Here is a 20752-nt window from a genome sequence, read left to right on the forward strand (position 1 = left end):
CACCCAGGACTGGTCTGGGTGTCCCTCGCTGTCTGTCCGTCCGTGCCCGTCCCTTCCCCCCCTCATCGCGGGCACACACTGGCCTCTTCTCTGCGCCTGGGCCCGTCAGATGTTGCTGAAAGGGAACAATGGCAAGTATTGTCCGTCCCCGCTCGGCGGTATCAGCCCCGGCAGAGCAACAAAAACCGCATTGACTTGCGGGGAGAAAGGGGCCCTCACATCCCGCTGCTCCCGGGGGAGGCACCGCGGCCCCGCAGCGTCCCGGCCCCGCTTCCCTGCCCCGTGTCCCGGCCACGGGCGGCCACCGGCGCTTGGGGACACCCAGGAGGGGTCACGGAGCTCGGGGAGTTGGGGAATGGGAGGTTTTGTCTGATGGATCTGTGGGTTCGGCATCCCCTGGGAGCGTCCCTGAGCGCCCTGCTCAGGTGAGGCCGCACCTGCAGCCCCGGCAGGTTGGGTGGATGTGGAATTGTTGGGGTAAATCCAGAGGAGGACACGGAGATGCTCCAAGGGTTGGGAGAATTTGGGGTGCCCGGCTGGAGAAGGGAAAACCCCAGAGACGCTTCCAGAGAGCTGGGGAGGTTTGGATAAAGGCCTGGAGTGACGGGAACGGTTCCCCGCCGCCACAGGGCAGGGCTGGGTTCTGAAATATTGGGTTCCAATATCGGCACCCCAAATCACAGCCACCCCTCCTGCCCCGCTGGCCCGGCCGTGGCGTGCAGGAGCCAGGAAACAGCACGGGAAAAGCCACACTTGGACCCAGCCTGGCTTTTGTTTCCATGATAAACTTCCCTCTCGGTGAGGAAGGATGCTCTGGGCCCTGTCCCTGCTCGGCCCCGGGCTGGGGGACCCTGCCCAGGTCAGGGGAGCAGAGCCGGGTCCGGCTCCTCCCATCCCTGCTCGCTGCATTCCCGGTTTTCTGGGGGCAGCCTCTGGCACCTTTCCTGCTCCCAGCGCTCCCGAGCCGGCAGCTCAGGGTCAGGGAAGTTTTATCAGCCCCGGGGCACAGCCCGAGGCCGGGACACGGGAGATAAGGAGTGTGGGATGAGTGGGATGAGCAGTACAGGGCCTTACGGGGGGGTCCTGTTCCGCCAGGAGGGATCCAAAGGCCGTGCGGGGGTGGTGATCCCCAAAATGCCAAAATTCCCCCAGGACCACGTCCATGGGGACCCTCAGATGCCACCACTGTCCCCAAGGCCACCCTGGGGCTGCCCAGCCCGGTCTGGGAGTGAGGTTGGAGGGGTTTGAGTTTGCAGATATCCCAACTCCTGACCCTAAGGAAGGGCAGATGGGCTCCCAGATAAAACCCGGAGGAGATTCCTCTCATTTTCCTGCTCCGTGACTCTCAGCACCTCAGCACGAGCAGGGAAAGGGGGTGATGGGCTGGGAAAGGGCCAGGGCTGGGAGAGAGGGGCTGATCCCACGGGATGATCCCACAGGAGGGGAGAAGGGAGCCCAGAAATAGCAAGTGCAGTTGCAGAAGGCGCCGGTTGCCATGGGATCTTCACAACCAAAAATGACGGGGCTCTGGCAACTACAAGAAGGGGCCCTTTCATGTGTTTCTATGGGAAGTCAGCTCCTCTCCACAGCCTCCCGGGCTGGAGCCCTGCCCAGGGCAGGAAGGATTTGGGGACACTGCTGCTGGGGCCTGTGAAACTCCCAGGAGACCTTTGCTTGGGCCAGGAGGTTTTTCCCAGGTGCTCCTCAGAGGTCACTCAGGACTGAGCTGGTACCAGGAGCTGTGCCTGGGAAAGGGGAGAGGTTCCCTGCCCCTCCTGCTGGGCCTTGTTCCCATCAGGAATGGCCCAGTGTGGAGGATTTTCCTGCTGCAGCTGAGGAAGTTTGGCCTCCTCACCCTGAATTCACATGGGATGAGCATCCAGAGCATCCCCAGGTGAGTGTCCATGTCCTGGGAATGCCAGACCCTGCAGGAGCAGCCCCCAGACCCTAAAGCAGCTCTGGGCTGTCCCCCAGGGCTGTCCCCATCACTGCTTTGCTGGCAGATCCTTCACCATCCCTCCAGCCCAACCCCGCACTCTCCCTGCTGGAATTCTCTCCCCGGAGAGATCTAATTAGTTAATTCCCTTGCTATTTATAAATCAATGTGGAAATCCCTCTGTTTTCATTCCCAGTTGCTCGCCCTGGCTGGGCTCCTTTAACTCGGGATAAAATCCCGGAGAGGATGATCCGGGTCCATGAATAAATAATTGCCTTAATTCCTTTTGAAAGGTGAGGGAATGCAGAGCAGGACGAGGGGTTGGGGACGGTCCCTCCTGTCCCTCCCCAGCCCGGTGGTGCCGGGGCTGAGCTCCCTGCTCTGCCCTGCAACCTCCCAGCGCTTAACACCCCATAAATTAATAATCAGCCGCAGTTTAAGTAGGTCTGGAAAGTGGAAAAACAACATCCGCAAGGATCTGGCGTCCCCCCGGCCTGGCGGGCAGGAGCAGCAGAGATTTGTCTGCCTGTCCATCTGCTGGAGGAGCAGACAGACCCTAATCTGTCCGTCTGTGGGGATCCTGCAAATTCCTGCCCCTTCCAAAGCTCGGCTGGAGCCCGAGCTTCTCCTGCCCCGCTCCAGGGATGGAGGATGGGATCCAGCGCTGGTTTGCACTGGGAGGGCTGGGGTGGTGTTTGGGTCGTGCTGGCATTCACCGATTTCTGGTTTCTGATGGTTTCTGATGATTTCTGATGGTTTCTGATGGTTTCTGATGGTTTCTGATGGTTTCTGTCCTCTGCCCCGGTGTCACCACACAAGGAGGAGGAAAAGCTGGGAGCTGGAAAAACTGGATGTGGATGAGCCTGGGGACAAACACGGAGCTCCAAGGCTCCAGAGGCAGCGGATCCATCCCGGGAAGGAGCAGGGCAGGACGGAGATGTGCCGTGGAAGAGGAGAATCCGCGGGGAAAGGGAACGGGGCTATTTAAAACATTTATTTATTTATAACACAGCCCTTGTGCAACCCTCGCTGCAGGAGAGGCTCCGCAAGAACGGCCGGGATCGGGATCGGGATCGGGATCGGGATCGGGATCGGGATCGGGATCGGGATCGGGATGGGGATCGGGGGGGACGGGGATTCCTCGGAGATGAAGAACGCCTGGCGTGGTGTGGGACTGTCATTGTCACCTCCCAGCTCTGCTTCTTGTCCTGCCCAGCCCTGCTCCAGTTTGCTGCTCTGGGAGAGGCGGGATGGAATTCTTTGTCCCCTCTGGTGAAACATGGAAAAGGTTTGATGTCTCCGCGGGGTGGCTGCTGACCCCAACCCCGACCCCAACCCCATAAATCCCCTCAAACCCGAGGAAACTCCTCCCCACAAGTTCCACAAGGAGCCCAACAGCCAGAGCCAGGCTGAGGCCGCCAGCAGCACCCCCAGAGCCCCCCGGTGATGGGGAATGGTCCAGTGGGGATGAGCCATTCCCCGTTTGGGGTTCCCTGTGGCTTTGGGATGGGAGATGGGAATGTCTCGGGGCTCTTGTGGGGAGGGGTGGGTTTGGTTGAGGTGGTTTTGGCACGGCCAGAATGTGCTGGGATGGGATTTTGAGATGGGATTTTGGGATTTGAGGATTTGGGGATGGGACAGCAGCACTGTTTGCATTCCCAAAGAGAAGAGCCAGGGTGAAATGACCTCCAGCAGAAAGGCTGAAAATCACTCCTGGAAGGCGGGAAGAGAAGTGTGGATTTGATGTGGATATTTCCCAACCCTGAACAGGGGAAGGGCTCCCCAACCACGGCTCTGCCAGATTCCCCCCACCCCCAACTGGGAACACCATCCTGGAGCTGGGATTGGGAACAAACAAACATCGTGTATCCACTAATCCCACACTCCCTCGGACTCCTGGTCTTCCCAAAGCCAAGAGCCTCCCTGGAACTCCTGTTTTCCAGCAGGAACAGCCTGCCCAGCTCCCGGGGCTGCTCGGGACGCTCTGGTCCTCAGGGCCAGCCCGGCAGCCGTCCAAGGGCTTTTTATCAACTGGCACCCAAAAGTCAATAAGGAAGATGCCGCCTGTTTTAATTAACAGCAATTTTCGCTCCAACGGGGGTGAGCTGATGTGCCAGGGGGGAGGGAGGGAGGCCAGAGACAAAACATGACCTTGTTGGTGCAGCACACACAGCGGGACATTGTTTTCCCCTTGGAGTCTGGCCTTGGACGCTGCTGGGCTCCGTGGCACAGCTGGGTGCTGGGGACAGGGGGTCCTGCCACCCCTGCTGGCTCTGGAGCAGCTCTGGTGGGAGCAGGGTGCCTGGAAAAATCCAGAGATCAGGATATGGCACTTGGGAGGTGTCCTCAGGGAGTGTTGGGATGGCATAAAAAAATCTGGATTTTGGGAGCCCCCAGTGAAATCCAGCTGTGTGCAGGTGCTGCAGGGAGTGAATCCCCTCTGGCAGCACTGCTGGATCCTCACCAGCACAAATAATCCTTCAGTTCAGACCCATTTTCCTTTCCCCTCAATTCTCCTATTCCGGGAAAGCAGAGAGGAGGAACTCCCAGAGGGGAAAAATCTCCCTGTGTGTGTGCCAGGGTGCTCAGCCAGGCGGGGTATGACACAGGGACATGTCTGTCCCCACTGCAGGACCTGGCCCCACTGCAGGACACCCCAGGGATGATGGGGCTGGGATGAGCAGGACCCTGGAATGAGCAAAACCTTGGGATGAGACACCCTGGGGTGACAGGACCATGGGGTGACAGGACCATGGGGTGACAGGACTGAGGCCACCTGCCCCAGGACAGTCCTGGGGGCGACAGGAAAGGGCCAAGTGGCACCATGGGATCCTGCCGGGGGTGACAGGGATGGGGTGAGCAGCACCCCAAGGCTGATGGGGCTGGGGGCACAGGCACTGCAGGGGGGTTGGTGATGGGGACAGAGGGGTTCTGGGCTGGGGGGAACAGCACCCTAAGGGTGCCGGGAATGGGCGAGCAGCACCCTGAGGGTGTCAGGATGGGGGAGCAGCACCCCAAAGGTGTCAAGAATGGGGGAGCAGCACCCCGGGGGTGATGAGACCCCCACCCAGGGAAGGGGGAGCCCCCACCACCCGCACTTTCAGGATCTCACAGGCGGGGAGGGGGGGCTCGGCGGTCACCAGAACCCCTCGGTACCCGGTGGGGCGGTGGCTCCAGCGAAGCTCCCCCCGCCCCCGGGGCGGGCTCGGCCCCGTCCCGCCCCCGCCCCTCGCCTTATCAGCGGCCGGCGGGGGGCTCGCCCCACTCCCGCCCAGCGCAGCCGCCGCGGCGGGGCCGGCACCTCCCCAAGTGCCGCACCATGGGCAGCCAGGGCTCCAAGGCGGCGGGCGGAGACCCCGACACCGCCAAGGCCAACGGGCAGGTGGGTACCGAGGGGCACCGGTGGGTACCGGGGGTACCGGGGAGCACCGTGCGCCCCGCCGGGGCGAGCGGCAGCGCGGACAAAGGAGCGGCGGGGAGGGCGCGGTGATGGAGCCCAGGGGGGATTTCTTTGTCCCCCGGAGGGATTTTCCTGCCCGGTGGGTACCGGGGGATGCGGCACCGCCCGCGCCGCGCCCCGGGCTCCCCCCGGTACCGGGCGGGTCCCGTTCGCCGCCGCGCCCCGGTACCGGGAGTGGAGCGCGGGCGCCGCCCGGTGGTAACGCGGAGACCCCCCCCACACACACACACACCGAGCGTATCCCCCCGTGAGACCCCAACCCAAACCCCCTGCACCTCCTTTTTTTGTGGTTTTGCCTTTTTTTCGGCACCCCACGCGCGCTCCTTTCCTTCCCATCCCCTCTCTGTGCCCGGTGTTCCCCGTTTCCACCGGGGGCAAACCCCCGTTCTCCCCGTGGTGCTGCCCCTTCCCCGGGCTGGATCCCCCCCCTCCTCTCCCGTGCTCGGTGCCCCCCGTTTTCCCGGCTGGGAGCCCTCTGTGGGGTGCAGGGGTTTTGGGGTGCCGGCGGTGCCTAACGCGCTCCCACCCCGCAGGAGAACGGCCATGTGATCTACAACGGGGACATGACCCCCAAAGCGGGGGTCGAGGTGGCCCCCCAGAACGGGAACGGCTCGGCGGAACCCCCCAAGGAGGAGAGCGAGGGCGAAGCGGGCGGTGCGGACACCATCGAGCCCGCCCCGGCTGCCGCCGACGGCGGCGGAGACCCCAAAACCGAAGGCGCGGCGGCCGCTAAGGACGCCCCTAAGAAAAAGAAGAAATTCTCCTTCAAGAAATCCTTCAAGCTGAGCGGGATCTCCTTTCGCAAGAACAAGAAAGAAGCCGGGGACTCCTCTGGCTCCTCGCCCACGGAGGAGCAGGGCAAGAGCGACGAGACCCCGCCGGGGGGGCTGCAACCCTCGGCTCCCCCCGAGGAGGGGCCGGAGGAGGAGCGGGGCGGCCCCGGGGCTGAGGCCGAGGATGGAGGAGAAGCCGCGGGCAAAGAGGAGGAGGAGGAGGAGGAGCAGCAGGGAGAGGAGAGCCAGGGAGACACAACCAAACCTGAGGAAGCCTCCAAAACCGCCGAGCCCACAGCGAGCCCACAGGAGCAGAAGGAAGAGTAGAGGCCGCTCGGGCATCGCCCTCACCGGGGACTTTCACGTCGCCCCCTCCGTCCCTTCCCTGCCCTGCCCGGATCGCCACGGACTCGCCCACACTCGCCCCCGGCTCTCCCCCCTAGGACTGACAGCACCGCCCGCACAGCCCGGCCCTCCCCGCAGGTATCGCTCTCTTCCCCCCATCCCGGTAGACAAAAAAAAAAAAAAAAAAAAAAAAAAAGGAAAAAAAACCAAACAACAACAAAAAAACCACAAAAGCTGGTTTGGATTCTCGCCGCCGCCGCCACTTGGAGTAGTGTGAGTTGAATTCTTTGGGAAAAAAAAAAAAAGAAAATAACAGCAACAATAAAAATAAATAAAAAGTAAAACTGGGGAGGAAGATTTGTCCCGGACACCACTGGAGTTTACAGTTTGTAAGAACCCGGATCCCAAATCCTGCTCTGGATCTCTCCAACCTCCGGACTGTCCCTTCTCCTCCCGGTCCCACTGACTGTTCAATGGAATTTTTGATTTTTTTTTTTTTTTCCGTTATATATTTTTTTTTTCTTTATTTCTCAGTTTACATTCCTGGTTCTGACTTTTCATTTCAAGTATTTCGTGCTTTTTATATAGAAATCGATGGTTTAAAAAGCTAATCTGGTTAGTTTTTTATAATGTCTTCTATTGGCTTAAAACCATAAAGCTTGTAAGTCCGCTGTGTTTAATTCTGCTTTAAGGGATAACTTTTAGGGTGTGGGGTGGAGAGAGGGGGCCCTACCAGCTGTATAATGTGAAGCCAACCTTGTTCTTTTTTTTTTTTTTTTTTCTGTAAATAAATTTTTTAATGGCCAAAAAAAAAAAAAAAACCACAACAAAAAAAAAACCACTCGATTTGCAATTTTCTAACTTGTAAAAAAAAAAAAAAAAAAACAAAAAAAAACCAAAAAACCATCAAACAAAAAGCTGTAACATTTGAAAGGAATAAATGGTGACCCCTTTATGGGAGAGCTCGAGTCCTTCTTGCCAGCGAAGGAAGATGGCAGTTGCTTATTTAGCCCAACAGCTGCTGCGTTTAATCAGCGCTCGCCGTTAATTGACTCGCAGCAGATGCAGAACCGGCCACAAAAGACTTTCCCAACCCATCCCCACCTTCCCATTGCTGCTCAGCTGCCTGCTCCTCTTTTCCTCCTTTTTTTTTTTTTTCTCCACGGGATTTTAAAGATGAGGCGAAAATTTCAATTTGAAGCTTGGGGTGGTTTTTTTAAAAAATTTAAATGGGTTTTTATTTTTTTTTTTTTTTTTTTTTTTAAGAGGGGGATTAGCTCCTCTAGGCTGCAAGGAGCACAAAAGGCGAGGGCTGGGAGTGAAAATTTCCTGAACAAAGGGGGGGAAAAAAGGAGGCGACAATGGAGCCTCCAGCCCTGCTCCTGTCACCTGCACCTGGGATTTCGGGATGGATTTTCCCGAGGAAGGAGCAGAGTCCTGGAAGCTGCTCCTGTCCCCAGGATTGGGGTTGATTTTTTTTTTTTTTTTTTTTTTTTTTTTCCACAAGGAGATCCCTGGAAGGATCCTCCTCCATTTCATGGCCTTGCTCCCCAATTTTCCCTGCCCAACACTCTGCTGTTTTGGCTGGAGAAAAGCACAAAAAAAAAAAAAAAAAAAATTAAAATATTTAAATTAAATAAACCCCAAAGCATTGTTTGCCCAACAGGCGCCACCCTGGAGCATCCCGAGCGTTGAGGTAGGTGGGGAATATCCCAAAAAATTCCGTTTTTTATGCGAAGAAACCAAAATCAGGGATCTGCACCCCCAAAGGGATTGGTTTCATTGAGCAGAGGGGTGAAATAAATGGGTTTTTAAATCCAAATTTGAAGGGGAAAATGGGATTTGGGAGCATCGGGCAGAGCCGCAGCCTGGCAGCCATTTTAGGAATCCTGGGGAAGGGGGAATTCAGTGGTGATTCCATTGAAATTCCAGGCGTTTTGTTCCCAAAAAAAAAAAAAAAAAAAAAGGGGAGGATTTAATGGTGGGAGGGAGGATGGAGCTCGTCCCCCGAGCACACACACAAAGCTGCTTTTTTTTTTTTTTTTTTTTTTTTTTTTTTTTGGCTCAAAAAAGAGGAGATTTGGGGTTTTGTGGCCATTTCAGGTGTGATCAGCGCTCACAATGGAGCTGCTCATGATTCAATTAAGGAATTTTCATCCTCTTGGATTCTGGATAAAACCATTTAAATTCAGCTCAAAGATGAATGAAGTCCATCCCTTCCCATCACTTTTTGTGATTCCCAACCACAGCCAGGATCAGGGATGAGAACCCAGCTGGAATTTGGGAATAAAATCACCCCAAGGTGAAGCTGTGAGCAAAAAAAAGAAAAAAAAAAAATTCCCCAAAACCTTTCATGTTTTGAGTTCCTTTTTTTCCAGACAGAGGGAGAATTTCAAAACCACTCGGGAAAAAGGCAAAAAAAAAAAAAAATTTACAAAGGAAATAATAATTGACAAAAGAGATTCAAGCAGTTTTTCACTGTAGGATAATTAAATAAATTAAATGTTTTGGTGGATGGAATTAAATCAACATTCCTGAAAGGAGAAGGGAATTAATGCTTTGTTTTAATTCCCCAATCCTAATTCCACCTCTTAATATTTTTTGTTGGACTCTCCATTAGATCCAAGAACAGCTCTGAAAATGAATTATTTGAGGGGGGAAAAAAAGCAAGCCAGGCTCACACCAACCATAGAAATGGAGCAGTTTTATTACAAAGGTTCTGAAAATTCAAAATAAACGCATCTTTAAAAAACCACAATAGATTTTTTTTTTTTTCCCTCTCCCCTCCCGTCCCTCCCACATTCCCCAGACACAAAGTTACACTGATCTCTCTCTTGCTTCACATAAAAACACTGAAAATCAGAGTGAAAACCTCACTCGGACCCCCCCCCCCCAAAAAAGATTTAAAAAAAAAAACTCCACTGTGAGGAGAAAAAAAAAAAAAAAAAAAAAAAGGAGGGAGAGGAAAGAAGGAGTTAAAAAAATAAAGCCTTTGAAAAAGAACCTGTGTGAAGTTTTAGCAGCATTATTGGAGTTGAAAAAACCTCAGCAGTGCTCCCTGGAATTCCAGAGGGATCCCCCTGAGAAAGGAGAGCAGCGAGTGGGAACTGCCTGAAAAAATCCAAAATTGAAGAAATTCTCAATTTTTACCCCCCCAACAAAAAGGGTTTTTTTGTTTTTTTGTTTTTTTTTCCCTCAGAGCTGTACAAAAGGAGAGGCAAAAAGGTCACAAAAGAGATCTGGGGGTGAGGAGGGAGAGGAGCTGTAAAAATGCTCAGAGCCCCATCTGCTGTTCCCTCAGCAAGGCAACAGCATGAAAAAAAAAAAAAAATTAAATAAATAAAAATTGGGATTTACTGGCCCGGGGAGGGAAGTTCAGTTGGAAAACTTGGCTTAAAAATAAGGAAAAAAATTGGATTTTTTTTAAGGATACACATCAAGAAAAGCTGTGAGCCAAGCTCTGGGCTGGATTTGAGGGGATTTTTGGGGTTTCAGCACAAAAGTGAAGACAAAGGGGAGGAATTTTCTCCCCACACAGAGAGGGGCATAAAAAAAAAAAAAAAAAGGTAAAAAATCTCATTCCTTCCCTCCCTCGAGGTGCATCAAACTCCCTGGATCCAGGAGATCTTGGAAAACTGAGCCACCCCTTCAGGGTGATTTTAATTTTACATTTCCCAGATCTGGGCTCTGGGGCTGATTCACTTAAAAAAAAAACCACACACACAAAAAAAAAAAAAAAAGGATTTTTCAGGTTTCTTTTCAGCTGCTTCATCTCTTTCCCCAAGTTTGCTGCAGGGAGGAGCCAACTCAATTCAAGAACTGCACAATTTTGACCCTGAGAAGTGGCACCAGCTCACAGGTTTTTGTTTTTTTGTTGTTTTTTTTTTTTTTTGTCGTGGTGGAATCCAACTGCAGACCACAAAGGTCTGTCCCAGGCTTCATTTGGGAATTCTCCCATTAAAAACAACACCAAAAAAAAAATTAAAAAAAAAAAAAATAATCGAGGAAAATTAAGAATTGATGGCCATCTTTCCACCTAACCTGAAATGCAGACACTACTTCTATTTAAATTATTCTTTTCCAGGGTTATTTCAGAGGGCAGGAAGTGATTTTTGTGTTTTTAGAGTCACACCAAGGAGGGGCAGTGGAAGGCAAAGGGTGAAACTCCCCTGGTCACCAAACCTGGGCTGCTCAGCAGAATCCTCCCCTGCCTGCTCCCAGTGGAGTGCAGCAAGGAATAATTTACAGTTCTCCAGTCATTTTATACAATTATATAGAAATATATACAGAAAACATATATAAAATAGAAATCCTGTGGGGAGGAGGAAACCCAGGAGCTAAACCTACAACAACACCTGGCCAGGTGCAGCCACTCAGGTGGATTTTGTCTCTTCCTTCACCCTGGGGAAACAAACAAACAAACAAAAAAAAATTAAATAATTGGCTTAAATCAACAATTTGGATGTAAGAACAAGGCTTCAAAATGTTGCTTATCTGGTTCATTTTCAGCTAAAATTTAATGTACTGCTGAAGGAAAGAGCAGTGTTCTGATTTTTCAGCCTTTTCAACCCTGCAAACTTTTTCCAGTGTGACAAAAAAATGCCACCCAAATGGTGACATCAACCCCTGAACCCTCCCAGGGCATGGGCAGGAGCCAGGCTCACCCTTTGGGCTCTGCTGCTGCTGCTGCTGCTGCTGCTGCTTTTTCCTCTTTTGCTTTTTCCTCTTCCTTCTCATCTGGGATTAAAAAAAAAAAAAAAATTAAAGACACAGAGCAGTGCAGGAGGAAAAGAGAATCGAATTCCAGGCAGAATTCCAGCTCTGCTGCTCACCTTTCTTCTCCTCCTCCTCCTTCTCCTCCTCTGCTTTCACACGTTTGGCTTTCTTGAAATTGGCGACGTTTTTGCGCCCTCCCTCGCCCTCGTCCTCGGAGTCAGAGAATTCCTCATCACAGGATATTCTCTTGTTGGAATTTCGGACTGCCAGGGGAGAGGACAGAGCTTGGCTGAGCAGATTTTCAAAATCAGGAGTCTCCCAGTGTTAATTCTCTGAGTGGAGCTCACATAAATGGGGATTAGGCCAAGATAAAAACACTTTTTTTTTTTTTTTTTTTTTTTTTGTGCCTGCTGTATTTTTTGAGCTCATCCCTTCCCAAGTGCTCCAGGATCACAGGGACAGCTTGGATTAGGCACAGTGGGATGTCCAGACCTGACAGCAGGTTTAGAACCAGGCTCCCACTGCCAGATCTGTCTGCCAGATCCCAAGGGCCAAGCTGGAGAGAAAATTTCATTTTTCACTGCTGGGATCACACCCAGGATTCTGCCAAGGGTTCTGTCCCAGCACTCAGCAACTGCTGGAATTCTTCTTTTAAAAACCAAAGTTTTTCCCGTTCTGGAAATCACCTGGCAGGAGAGATCCTGCAGTGCTCTGTGCTACAAAAATCCAGCAGGGAGGTGGGAATGGATTCAAATCAGAGAGGGAAAACCCTGGGACAGAGCCTGAGGTGAAGCTCCAGCCCCTCCCCAGGGGTTTTCGGGGCTTCACAGAGTTCCAGCCCAAAGGTTTGACTTTGGATGTCCCCACAAACCAAAGGGGTGAAATCCTGGAGTCACACTGGATCTAAACCCTACATCCTCCTCCTCAGGAAGAGCTCATGGACCCTGCTCAGCTTTGGGCTTTTCCCAGCAAAAATTCCCAGCCCAATTCAAAATCCCAGCACGACCCCCAGATTTACTGGAAATGCGTTTTTCAGGATCATCCTCCTCCTCATCCCCACTGTCTTCCTGCACAGCATCCTCAGGAATTGGCTGCATCTGGACCCCAGGAGCGTGAGGGAGCATCCGCAGGTTCTCGAAGAGTCGCTGCCTAGAGCCAGCCAGGAAAGGACATTTTGTCACCAGGGGCCACCCCCCCCCGAGGCCACCACCAATGCCCCTGGAAGGGTCATTCCCCCTGCACTCACTTGATTTTCTCCAGGTATTCGTTGGTGTTCTGGTTGGTCATGTTGGAGGGGCTGATGTGGAGCTTGAAGTCTGGCCCAAAGTACTCAAAGTAGTCGTTGTATGGAAGTTCTGGAGGGGAATTAATGGTAATTAATTAATATGAAATTAACATTAAATTATCAGCAGGAGAAGCTCCAGCACTTAAGGCATCCAAAAGGGCAGCCAGGGGTGACTGGATGTCCACAGGGCATCCAAAAGGCATCACCCAGAGGAAATGATGCCTTTAGTTTTAAGTTTTTTGTTCTCCTTGGATGTGCTTTTCTGATGTGCTGGGATGATAAAGACAAACCAATCCTATTCCAGTTCAGAACTCAAGGACAGTTTCTCCAAACTTCAGGCCCTAAGCACAAACTCCGTGGAAAGGTGGAGGGTGGGTTCATGCAAATGAACCAGAACCTATAAAAGTGTGAGATTTTGTGACCAACCCCCTCCTTTCCTTCCATCTTGGAGCCATCCAGGCACAACTGTGGCACTGATATTGCCGGGGTGTGGCTTTTGTGGGCCTCACAATAAACACCCATTTTATTCTCCTGAACTCTGTGTGCAGCCTCTGTTCCAGCTCCTCAAGGCACCATTTCCCTGAGCTCTTAGTGGGCTATCACTGATTCTAAATGCTGTTCCAGGGCTCCAGGGGGGGAATTACCATTGGGAATCTCAGTGTCCAAGGCCACAGCAGTCTCGTAGGTCCAGCAGCGAGCCACGTTCCGGATCGTGTACCCCCCTCCTCCCAGCATCAGCATGGGCAGGTTAAAGCTCTTCACAAACTCCACACACTTGGCATGGCCTGCAGTGCAAAGAAAGGGTCACACTCGTGCCATAAATCCCAATTTGCCATGGAATGTCCTGCTGTGGCCCTGGTTCAGCTCCTACCTTTGATGGTGAGGTTGAAGCAGCCCAGCCTGTCCCCAGACAGGGAATCGGAGCCGCACTGCAGGACAACGGCGCTGGGCTGGAACGTCTCCATCACTTTGGAGATCACCTAAACAACGAAAGCCTTGTCACCCTCCCCACTGCCCACAGGCCACTGTCACAGCAGCACAGTGACAGCCAGGCACGTGAAGCCACCCCTGCTGCTCCCACAGCTGCCCTGTGACACTGGGGCTCTCACACCGAGCAGCGCCCGCACAGGCCCCCATTGTTCGGGGCAGGGGGGGGAACAGAACCCTTGGTGAGCCTCGCTACAGAATAAAAAAAAACTCAATTAATTAAAACCCCCCCCAAAGAATATCCCTGAGGACAAAGTGGGAGGCACAGAGGATCCCTCAGCAGAGGAGGATTCACTCACAGGTTTGAAAATGGCTTCGTAGGACTCGTCGTCGATGCCGTCCCGCAGCGGGTAATTGACAGCGTAGTATTTCCCTTTGCCCGCCCCGATGTCCTGGGGGTGACAGAGGACACTGAGCTCACCACACACCCAAATCCTGCTCCCAGCTGGCAAGGGAAGCTTGGATTCCACATCAAGCAAATATTTAATGGTATTAATATCGTTAAATATTAATTTACTGCCAGCATGCAGGGCAGCGGATTGGGCTGGCCAGAGCAGTCAGTGAGTCGGTTCAGTCACCGAATTCTGCTTTAAAATAAAAATATTTTACTGTGAAATAATATGTATTTTAATATTTCTTTTATCACTCTCACACCCAAGGGGTTAAATAAAAATAGCTATTAAAAATAGCTATTATTAAAAATAGTTATTATTAAAATAATTATTATTAAAAATAATTACTTCATTTATGATGCAGCACCAAGCTCTGGGCAGGGCGGAAAAAAATACAAATCCCGAGTGAAAGATGAGAGGATTTAGATAAAATAAAACCTCAGAGTCCCTGTAAAAATCCCATAAAAATAGGTAAAGAACCTTTCACCCCTGAGAACAGAAGCTCTTGGCAGTGTCACAAGCCACAGGTGGCACTTTTGAGTGACACAGGAGTGAGTCACTGCAGGAAATGCCAATAAAAATCCACTCCCTCACAAACCTTCACCCCGGAGTTTGTGTCACCAAGGTGACCAAAATGTCACCTTCGGGGTCACTTTATTTGTGACCACAACCCCACCAGAGAGACTGAGAGCAAAGATTTGGGGATAAATAAATGATCAGGAAACTTTTCATCCACACCTCTGCCCTCGGAAAAAAATGAGTGGCAGCCAGGAAAGCTGGAAAAAAACCCAAAAAAATTTCATGGGAATTTCGTGGCTCTCACCCTCAGGTCCCCAGTTCCTGGGAAATATTCTCCATATTTGTGGAAGGACACGGTCATGACCCTGTCTGTGGTGTAAAAAGCCTCCTCCACCCCATCCCCGTGGTGGATGTCAATGTCAATGTACAGCACTCGCTGGTGGTACCTGGGGGAAAAAAAAAAAAAAATCAGAATATTGCATTTGTTCCCAGGAAAAACTGCCTGCAGAGCAGTGGAAACTGGGAGGAGAGCATGGAATTCCAGCCAGGATTTCCAGGGGAAGGAGATGCAGGGATGGAACAGAAAATAAAGTGATTTTTGCTGCTGAGTTGGTGTCAGATTCACTGACACAAACTTTTTATTTATTTAAATTTAAAATTTATTTATTATGCCAGATTCAGCTCAGCTTGGTCAGATTCAGCCAATAAAGTGCATTTTAATGCACATTTTTATGCAGTTTGTTTTTTATGCCTTCCCCCAGTGAGGTTTGCCTGGAGCCAGAAGTTGTCACAGCCACGGGTGGGTGGCAGAGGGGAGGGACAAAGTGCAGCAGCAAAAAATGCAACACCCAAAAAACAATAAATAAATAAAAAATAAATAAAATATTTATTTTTAAAGAAATTTTAAATACTAAAACTGTTCTGCTGGACAAATCCCTTTTGGGAGGAGAGGGAAGCAGAGCTCAAAACATTAATTTTGCGAAAAAAAAATAAAAAAAATCAAGGAATAAAATAAAAATACAGAGGAGAAAACAATGAGGGAGAAGTGCTGCCCATACTTGAGGAGCTCCAGGATGGCCAGGACGATGTCATTGACGTAGCAGAACCCAGAAGCTTCTGATTTTTTGGCGTGGTGGAGCCCCCCTGCCCAGTTCACTGCAATGTCTGTCTGCTGCTTGTTGAGCTTCACAGCACTGGCTGGGGGAGGGAAGCACACAGAGCTTAAAACACGAGTGGAAAAGCCTGAGACAGAGCTTCAAGTGAAGCTCAAGCCTCTCCTCCAGGTTTTTTGGGGGGTTCCACGAAGCTGCAGCTCCAGGGTTTGATCCTGGATGTCCCCATAAATCAAGGGGAAATGGGGAAATGTTTCTAATTCATTTCTATTTTTGACTCAGAGAAGAAAAAATCCTCGCAAATCAGCGGCCAGCACCCAGCTGGGGTCACACTGGAGCCAATCTGGTTTGATCTGAGATATATTCAGGTCACTGAGTGAAAATGCAGCCAGGCAAAGGAAGTTCTCCCTCTCCCAGCTCCTTCCATCGACTTTCTCCACATCCTGGAATCTCCAAGGATCCAAATAAATTCTAAATTCTGTGGAATTCTCCAGCCCTGGCAGCAGAGAGAGCACAGAGCTGCTTCAAGAGCTGCTGCTGCTGCTGGCACAGGAAATCCACACTGGAGGTGTCAGTGTGGCAGCAGCAGCCACAAAGCTCTCAGGCTGTGCACACAAACAGTTCCCCAGCAATGAGGAGAAAATTAAAAAAAAAAAAAATTTCAATGTTCCAGCTCTCAAACCTTTCAGTTTCTACTCTGCCTCGTGTCCAGAGTGGGTGTTTTTTTAAAAACAGCAGCTAAGTCACTTTGGTTTTGTATTTTATTTTCCTTTCCAGGTTGTGCCTGCTCAGAGCAAGACTTTTAGAACTTTTATTTTCATCTAAAGCTCGAGTTGATTTTTTTTTATTTTTTTTTTGTTTCAACTGTGCTGTTGTGGTTTTGTTTTAACTCAGACACTGGTGATGTTAAAGAGACATTCACACCTTCAGGGAGGAAACCCAAATTAGTGATTAACAAATGGAAAGGGATTCAACAGGCAAAGCTTGGAGAAATCCGAGTTTAATTATTAAATCAGCAATATGCTGAGAGACAGAACTACATAAAACACAATAAAAAACTACACAGGATTTGTGATCTTACCAACAGAGCCTCCAGCAGAGAGCTGACAGAACTCAAAGAGCCCATCAAACACAGGGCAGTCCTCCCCAACATTAACTGGAAGAGAATGGGAAAGAGTCATATTTTTAAATATTTTATTAAAATAAAAATGCTTTATTATAATAATATTAAAATATTTTATTAAAAAAAAACAACCACAAACAAAATTCAAATCTTACACCATCACCACCGTCTGGATTTGAAAAGTATTGAACAAAACAGAATTTCTATGACAAAACACAGAATAAAAACTAAGATATCAACGTGCAAGCCAGTGGCTGCTGTGCCATTGATAAGGACTCACATCTCTGCATCTGCTTGCTGTACTCAGACATGTTGTCAGGGCGGATGGACCTCAGGAATTTGATGTAATCATCACTGTGGTACTTGGTCATCTCCTCGGCATTGGCCTTGTGAGGACGCTGCAGGGACAGCAAGGAGAGCTCTGCAATCGTCCCCTCCCTGATTCCCACCCCCAATCCCAGATTTAACCCCAGGGACTGAATAAATTATCAAACTGGCAGCACTGAGTAAGAAAAAATGGATTTGAAAGGTAAGAATGGCACTGTTGGTGAGTGTTACATATGCCATATGCATAGGCACGGAAATAAATTTAATTTCAAACAGTTTTTCAGTCTCCAAAGCCTCCCTGAAGCACAGAACCCCTCACTTCAACACTGAGAAGAAACCAGGAATAAACCACCACAAAGTGAGGTTTATTCCTTTCCTCTCAGAGAAAAGCTCCACAATTAAAACCTGAAACATAAATTATGCCATGCACTAATGAGCAGCCCCCAGACTTACATAGATCTCCATCTTCCTGTAGAGCCCATAGTTGAGCAGGAGGTTGTGGGTCATGCGGATCCTGTGGGGTTTCATGGGATGTCCTTGGCCATAATAATAATTCCCAACGTCCCCTGGAAGCAGAAAATGCAAAATAAAGGAATTCAGGAAGCAGGAAACAAATTCAGAAAGCAGAAAATAAATTGCTGATCAATTCAGCAGAAATTGAAATCAGCAATTCCTGGAGAGGGAATTGCAGCCTTCTCTAGGATTTATTCCTTCACCTTCCTGGCATTTGATTCATCCTCAAATAAGGCAGAAGTTGGGAAGTTCAGGGAAGGTAAACCAGGGAATTTGGAATGGCCCCAGAGGAAGGGGCTGGAATTGGTGCTGGATCATTTCCCAACCCAAACCATCCCATGGTTCTGCCAGCACTCAGGAAGATTTGGGGGTCACAGGAGCCCTGGGCTGAGTGCCAGGAATGTGTCCCAGGTTTCAGGGAGTGCTGGGAGCAGGATCCTCAGGGGCCAGGGGAGTTAATCCCGGCTCAGACAGTGACTCAGCCCAGGAACACCCGGCCTGTGCCTCACTTTCCTCCTGTTTACCCAAGGGAAACGAGATCCAGGGAACTCTGAACTCAGCAAACAGCAGCCAGCTCTGCCCTCACAGCTCCACATGGTCTGCACCCCCCTTTTTATTCCTTCAAATCTTCCAGAGCATTCCCAGCCAACCCTCAAGCAATGATTTTATGCACCCCATTTTTATTCCTTCAAATCCTGCAGAGAATTCCCAGCCAACCCTCAAGGAATGATTTTATGCACCCCATTTTTATTCCTTCAAATCCTGCAGAGCATTCCCAGCCACCCCTCCAGGAATGATTTTATAGGAACAAAGTCACCTCCCCACGTGGATTTTCTGAGCTCACACTTCACTGCTAACTTTATTATTTTTTGGGGTTTTTTGTTCCACCTCCTTTCTCAGGGTGGGGGACTCATTTCCCTGAAATTTAGAGGAATTTCACTTTCAGATTTCTGCCTGATTTGGCTGCAAGCCTCATTTTCCTGGGAAACCAGACCAAGTTGTTCTTGGGGTTGAACAACTTCTGCTCCTTTTGGGAGGCAGGAGATGCAATCCAGTCTGACCAGTGACTCAGTGGGGAGAATTAAAATTTCATCACCACTCTCCACCTTCAGCAGAAGCAGTTTTTCCTCCTGTGGACATGGATCTATTTTCAGGCAGCAAAAGGAGATGCCAAAGGTGGAAAATCCCACATCAAGGCAAGTCTGCTGCTGGGATTTACCTGTCTGTGGCAGCTCTGGGGAAATGTTCTTTCAGTAAATAGAATTATTTTCAGTTAAATACTTTTTTTTTTTTTTTCACTGAAAGTAATTCTATTTTCTGAAATTCTCGAAATCCACGCTGGTGTATTCCCACCATGACAGCCTTAGGGATGTATTTTATTATCTCTAAATCAAAGTTTGGAGAAATTGGAAGAGATATTTTGAGGCTCTGCTTAGAAAATACCAGCACAGAACCCTGGGAAGCTTTTAAAAAATGCCCTGGGCCAACCTTGAGCTCCTGTTCCCTGTGCTGAGCACATCCCAAGCCCTGTGGATCCATGGATCAGCTGCTCCTGGACGTCAGAGCAGATTAAGGAGTGTGAATTTAGCAGGTTCTGCTGGGGTTAAACAAATCCCTTCACGGGGAGCTTTGAATGGAGAATTTCCATCCAAACCTTTCCTCGGGATTCCATAAAGGACCCAACTCCTTCATCCCATGAAAATCAGGGAATTCCCACACCAGGTTGGGCTGTTTCGACCTCCCAGAGTGGAGGTTGAAATAATAAAAAATAAAAGGCTCAGATAAACAAATTATTTCTTTCCCCTCAGCTGTGGATGTTCGAGAGCTGCTCAGAAAAGAACGGTGAAAAAGAAAAATATATTTAAAAAAAAAAAAGGAAAGGCACTAAAACCTCACCACAGAGTATGGAACCGAAATTTGTGAAATTCCTGCACAGCAAAGACCTGCAGGGCAGCAGCATTTCAAACAAAACAACTGCTTATTTCGTATTTCACATATAATTAAGTGCCTTTAAAAATTATAACCCAGTAGTGCTGAAAACCTCATATTTGAGGGGAAAAAAAAAAAAAAAAAAAGCACAGGATTTGGAAGAGCCTCCTGCACTGCTCCAGCACTAGGAACATCCTTTGAGAGGGGGAAAAAGCAACAAGAACAAGTTTTTATTTTGATTCCAGGCTAAAAGCTGTGATGGAACAGAGAATTGCACAACAGAAAACGAGTCAGGGCACCAAGTCAGCCTTCTGAAGGGAAAGGGAGAGGGGCAGGACTGGGATTTCTGCCCCAGGAAGCCCCACAGGACACCCAGAGAGGGATTTGGCCAAGCTGTTCCTCCCCTGCTCCGCGGGGATGGCGGGGCAGAACCAAAATCCAAATTCCACAAGGCAGAAGTGAAGGATGCTCCTGGGCAGGAGCTCCCTGCAAAGAGCCACGCAGGCCCCCAGAGCTTTTTTGTTCCCTCCTGACCCCAAAATCACCATCCCAGGAGCTCCTCAGAGCTCCCCAAAATCCTTCTCCAGCATCTCAGCATCCAAAGCCTCTCCTGGACCCTTCCCAGCCTTTCCCATCTCCCAGATCTCACTTCCCAATCCCACTCCATCCCTCTGATCTTCCCCCACTCTTCCCATTCTCCTCTCCAGTGCTCCCCAAATCGCTGCCATGTCCCCCCCGTTTCCTACACCCCTCAACCCCATTAAAAACCCCACACAATCCCTGACCCCCATGCCCTGACCGCCCCTGTCCAGCAGTGCCCACAGCATCCATCCCTGTGACCCCTCACAACCTTTAAACCCCCTCGCCTCCATGTCCTCCAGTGATCCCCCATTACCAACCTCTCATCCCACCCCCAGCACCCCCATCCTCCCTCAGTGACGCCCACTACCCTCACAGACAACCCCATGCCCCTCCCCAGTGACCCCATTATCCCCAGTGACCCCTCACCCCCATTAATCTCCATCCCCCCCATTCTCCCCTCACTCTTCGCCCCCTCCCCTCAACCCCGCCTCCTCCCACCCCACCCCCTCCCGTCACCGATGCCCCCTCAGCCCCTCACTCCCCCCCGCCCCGGGGCGGCTCCCCTACGGTCCGGCGGGTGCCCGCAGCCCCTCACCATCGTAGTAGTAGCAGACTTTGCGCTTCGTCCCCTGCGTCAGCGCCATTTTCCTGCCTCCCCTCACAGCGCCCGACCCGCCGCCGTGCCGCGCAACCAACCCTGCCCGCCCCGGGCCCGCGGCCCCGCCTTCCGCGCCGTTCCGTCCAATCGCAGCT

At 50.6% G+C, this 20752-nt stretch overlaps 2 protein-coding genes and 1 long non-coding RNA gene across 3 annotated transcripts; 2 read left to right on the plus strand and 1 right to left on the minus strand.

Moving 5' to 3' along the window:
• The first annotated feature begins 354 nt into the window (after nucleotides 1–354).
• Nucleotides 355–4102, plus strand: LOC148221303 (uncharacterized). The gene is made up of 2 exons (XR_015808316.1): nucleotides 355–1894; nucleotides 2756–4102. It is a non-coding gene; the product is annotated as an uncharacterized LOC148221303 (long non-coding RNA).
• A 1092-nt stretch (nucleotides 4103–5194) lies between these two features.
• On the plus strand, nucleotides 5195–7194 carry MARCKSL1 (MARCKS like 1). The gene is made up of 2 exons (XM_014885546.2): nucleotides 5195–5318; nucleotides 5930–7194. Exons 1-2 carry the CDS (start codon nucleotides 5256–5258, stop codon nucleotides 6494–6496), a joined length of 630 nt encoding a protein of 209 aa, XP_014741032.1. The 5' UTR covers nucleotides 5195–5255; the 3' UTR covers nucleotides 6497–7194.
• A 3579-nt stretch (nucleotides 7195–10773) lies between these two features.
• On the minus strand, nucleotides 10774–20721 carry HDAC1 (histone deacetylase 1). Its single transcript, XM_088178146.1, has 14 exons — nucleotides 20595–20721; nucleotides 17429–17541; nucleotides 16929–17046; nucleotides 16607–16681; nucleotides 15472–15610; nucleotides 14718–14859; nucleotides 13802–13894; nucleotides 13387–13495; nucleotides 13160–13300; nucleotides 12477–12585; nucleotides 12249–12379; nucleotides 11347–11493; nucleotides 11179–11251; nucleotides 10774–10915 (listed from the first exon to the last, which is right to left on the minus strand). Exons 1-14 carry the CDS (start codon nucleotides 20641–20643, stop codon nucleotides 10888–10890), a joined length of 1467 nt encoding a protein of 488 aa, XP_088034272.1. The 5' UTR covers nucleotides 20644–20721; the 3' UTR covers nucleotides 10774–10887.
• Nucleotides 20722–20752: the final 31 nt, after the last annotated feature.

Source organism: Sturnus vulgaris, chromosome 24 (assembly GCF_052056855.1).
Source record: "Sturnus vulgaris isolate bStuVul1 chromosome 24, bStuVul1.hap1, whole genome shotgun sequence".
Classification (NCBI taxonomy): domain Eukaryota; kingdom Metazoa; phylum Chordata; class Aves; order Passeriformes; family Sturnidae; genus Sturnus; species Sturnus vulgaris.

Excerpts from the sequence above, each read along its gene's own strand:
- MARCKSL1 (XM_014885546.2), top strand. The coding sequence starts at position 5,256 with ATGGGCAGCCAGGGCTCCAAGGCGGCGGGCGGAGACCCCGACACCGCC. Across the intron at positions 5,319-5,929 it reads CCGCCAAGGCCAACGGGCAG|GAGAACGGCCATGTGATCTA; the intron begins GTGGGTACCGAG and ends CCCACCCCGCAG.
- HDAC1 (XM_088178146.1), bottom strand. The coding sequence starts at position 20,643 with ATGGCGCTGACGCAGGGGACGAAGCGCAAAGTCTGCTACTACTACGAT. Across the intron at positions 17,542-20,594 it reads AGTCTGCTACTACTACGATG|GGGACGTTGGGAATTATTAT; the intron begins GTGAGGGGCTGC and ends TTCTGCTTCCAG. Across the intron at positions 13,496-13,801 it reads ACGAAGCCATTTTCAAACCT|GTGATCTCCAAAGTGATGGA; the intron begins GTGAGTGAATCC and ends TTCGTTGTTTAG.